Source organism: Pempheris klunzingeri, chromosome 15, assembly GCF_042242105.1.
Source record: "Pempheris klunzingeri isolate RE-2024b chromosome 15, fPemKlu1.hap1, whole genome shotgun sequence".
Classification (NCBI taxonomy): Eukaryota; Metazoa; Chordata; class Actinopteri; order Acropomatiformes; family Pempheridae; genus Pempheris; species Pempheris klunzingeri.
The window spans coordinates 470001-472500 of NC_092026.1; the positions used below are offsets into that span (position 1 = coordinate 470001).

The 2500-nt window shown below is 50.4% G+C and overlaps 1 protein-coding gene across 1 annotated transcript in view; it reads right to left on the bottom strand.

Moving 5' to 3' along the window:
• Positions 1 to 1437, bottom strand: part of mfn1a (mitofusin 1a) — a 14011-nt gene extending 12574 nt beyond the window's left edge. Inside the window, exons 1-2 of the mRNA XM_070844799.1 lie at positions 1323 to 1437; positions 383 to 518 (exon numbers count right to left, since the gene is read on the bottom strand). Coding sequence (XP_070700900.1) covers positions 383 to 518; positions 1323 to 1437 — 251 coding nt within the window. The remainder of the gene's footprint in view (positions 1 to 382; positions 519 to 1322) is intronic.
• Between the last annotated feature and the right edge of the window lie 1063 nt (positions 1438 to 2500).

The following is a 2500-nucleotide window of genomic DNA, read 5'->3' on the forward strand; positions in this document are numbered from 1 at the left end:
ATGTTGAACACCATCAGCAGCAGCTAACCAGCTGAATGTGAGATGATCTCCTGAGTTCTTCAGGATCTCAGACTAAAGCTCCAGATCACAGACTCTCCCAGTGAACGGGATCATTGATGAGTGAACTGTTCAGAGACGTGATCAGAGAGTGATCATGTGACCCAAAGTGTCAGTGAGGTCAGAGGGGATCAGTCTACTTCCTGCAGTGTTACATCCTGTGGTGTTATAGGATGAGGACCTAAAGGAGGACACTCGCTGTTGGAAATAGGTTAACATGTTGCAATAAATTGTAAACAGAGGCTCTGAGTGCGTCCCTGTTGCTATGGTTATTCATTTAACGCAGCATTCATTTAGCCTCAGGTGTTTCCAGGTGAGGTCGTACCTGCCGAAGAAGGCCACCTTCATGTGTCTCCTGAGCAGAACCTCTCTGATGGTCGACAGCTTGGTGGCACAGCTCTGCATCTCCAGACTCTGCTCCTCGACCGCCACCTGACCCAGGTTATCGCCTCGCCACGCCTCTGACATCACACAAACAAACAACCGTCACGGTCACCTGACGCTCTGCCTCCACCACAGAGGAGACGGTGGCGGCGCCCAGTGCAGTGACTGGGTCCCGACCTGAGGGTCAGGACCCCCCAGTGGGTCCCAACGTGAGGGTCAGGACCCCCCAGAGGGTCCCAACATGACTCGAGGTTTAACTGGGAGGTTCCTATACTGTGTGTGTGGTGGACTAATTTTATTATTTCATTATTAATGTTAGCACAGCACAAGAGTTAAAGCTACATCCTGATGGGAGCAGCCAAACACCACGCTAGTTAACCCTTCATTTCCCAGCAGAAGCGTCTCAGCGCTAAAGATTCACTCCTGGTCTGTTTCTGACGGACCAGCTCAGAGCAGAGGAAGCGGCAGGAAGTCAGACACAGGAACAGCAAAGAGAATCCACTCGGTTTTCAAAATAAAAGCTGCTGTCTGTAGCTGCAGCATAACAAAGCAGGAAATACATCCAAGAGACACATTTAAAGCAGCAGAAGAAGAAACGAGGCCTGTTAGAAGCTCCAACATCAGTTTAACGACCAAACCAGCTAAATGTGAGCAGGAACTCTGATCAGCAGGAGAAAACTCAAGGATGTGACTGTGATGCATTCAGGTGCTTTGTAGAAAAACAGGAGTAATGGCGCTAACAGGAAGTGTTGTTTAGTAAAACCAGTAAAACCACATGAACGTCTCTGAATAAGGTCACTGCCCCTCGGACACACACCTACAGCCTGCCTGTGTGTGTGTGTGTGTGTGTGTGTGTGTGTGTGTGTGTGTGTGTGTCTGACCGTCCACGAAGGCGGAGCCGTCTTTCACAAACTCCAGCAGCTGGTCAAAGATGGAGGTGATTGAACGCTTCGCCACCACGAAACGCCGCAGAGGAGACGGGTCGACGTCGTCCATGACACCTGCAGTAGTGGAGAGTAGATAAGTATCTACTGAAGTACTGGCAGTACTCGTCTGAGGTACTTGTACTTCACTTGAGTATTTCTACTCTCTGCTCCTTCTGCTCCAGACCTCAGGAGTCTTACTGTACGCTTTACTGCAACAACACCAGCTGTGATCGATCAATACGTGTCGTTAATGTATCAGTAAGGATCTATTGATCCTCAGGGGGAAACTGGTTCACATAGAAAACCACACACACACACACACACACACACACACACACACACACACAGGTTCACACACATGAACAAACATGTTGGTCTGCTTACCGTGTTCGGTGTGTCTCTCAGGTTCAGAGGTCAGTCCTGTTTTCGGGGCTTCATCCCCGTCGAGCCGCCGCCAGCTCCCATCATGCCTCTGTTCAACTGAGCGACCACACGGAGACCGACCTGATCCTCAGCACGCTAAGCTCAGCTTACAGCGAGTGTGTGTGTGTGTGTGTGTGTGCAGACAGATCCTCTTAGCAGGACTTAGAGCTGCTTCACCTGTCACACCTGCAGCCTCAATAACCTCCTCACAGGTGTGTGTGTGTGTGTGTGTGTGTGTGTGTGTGTGTGTGTGTGTGTGTGTGTGTGAGAAGAGCAGCTTGTTGTGGACCAGCTGTCAGAGCTGCAGTGAGTCTGTCCAGTGGGGGGCGCTGAAGATCAGTGAGTGACCCTCACACAGAGATCATCAATGTAGTAGGAGAACCAGCTGGTTGTACCTGTGTGTGTGTGTGACTGTGTGTGAGACTGTGTGTGACTGTGTGTGACTGTGTGTGAGACTGTGTGTGAGACTGTGTGTGACTGTGTGTGAGACTGTGTGTGAGACTGTGTGTGAGACTGTGTGTGACTGTGTGTGTGTGTGTGTGTGTGTCACTGTGTGTGTGTGACTGTGTGTGTGTGTGTGTGTGTGTGTGTGACTGTGTGTGTGTGTGTGTGTGTGTGTGTGACTGTGTGTGTGACTGTGTGTGACTGTGTGTGTGTGTGTGTGTGTGTGTGTGACTGTGTGTGTGACTGTGTGTATGACTGTGTGTGAC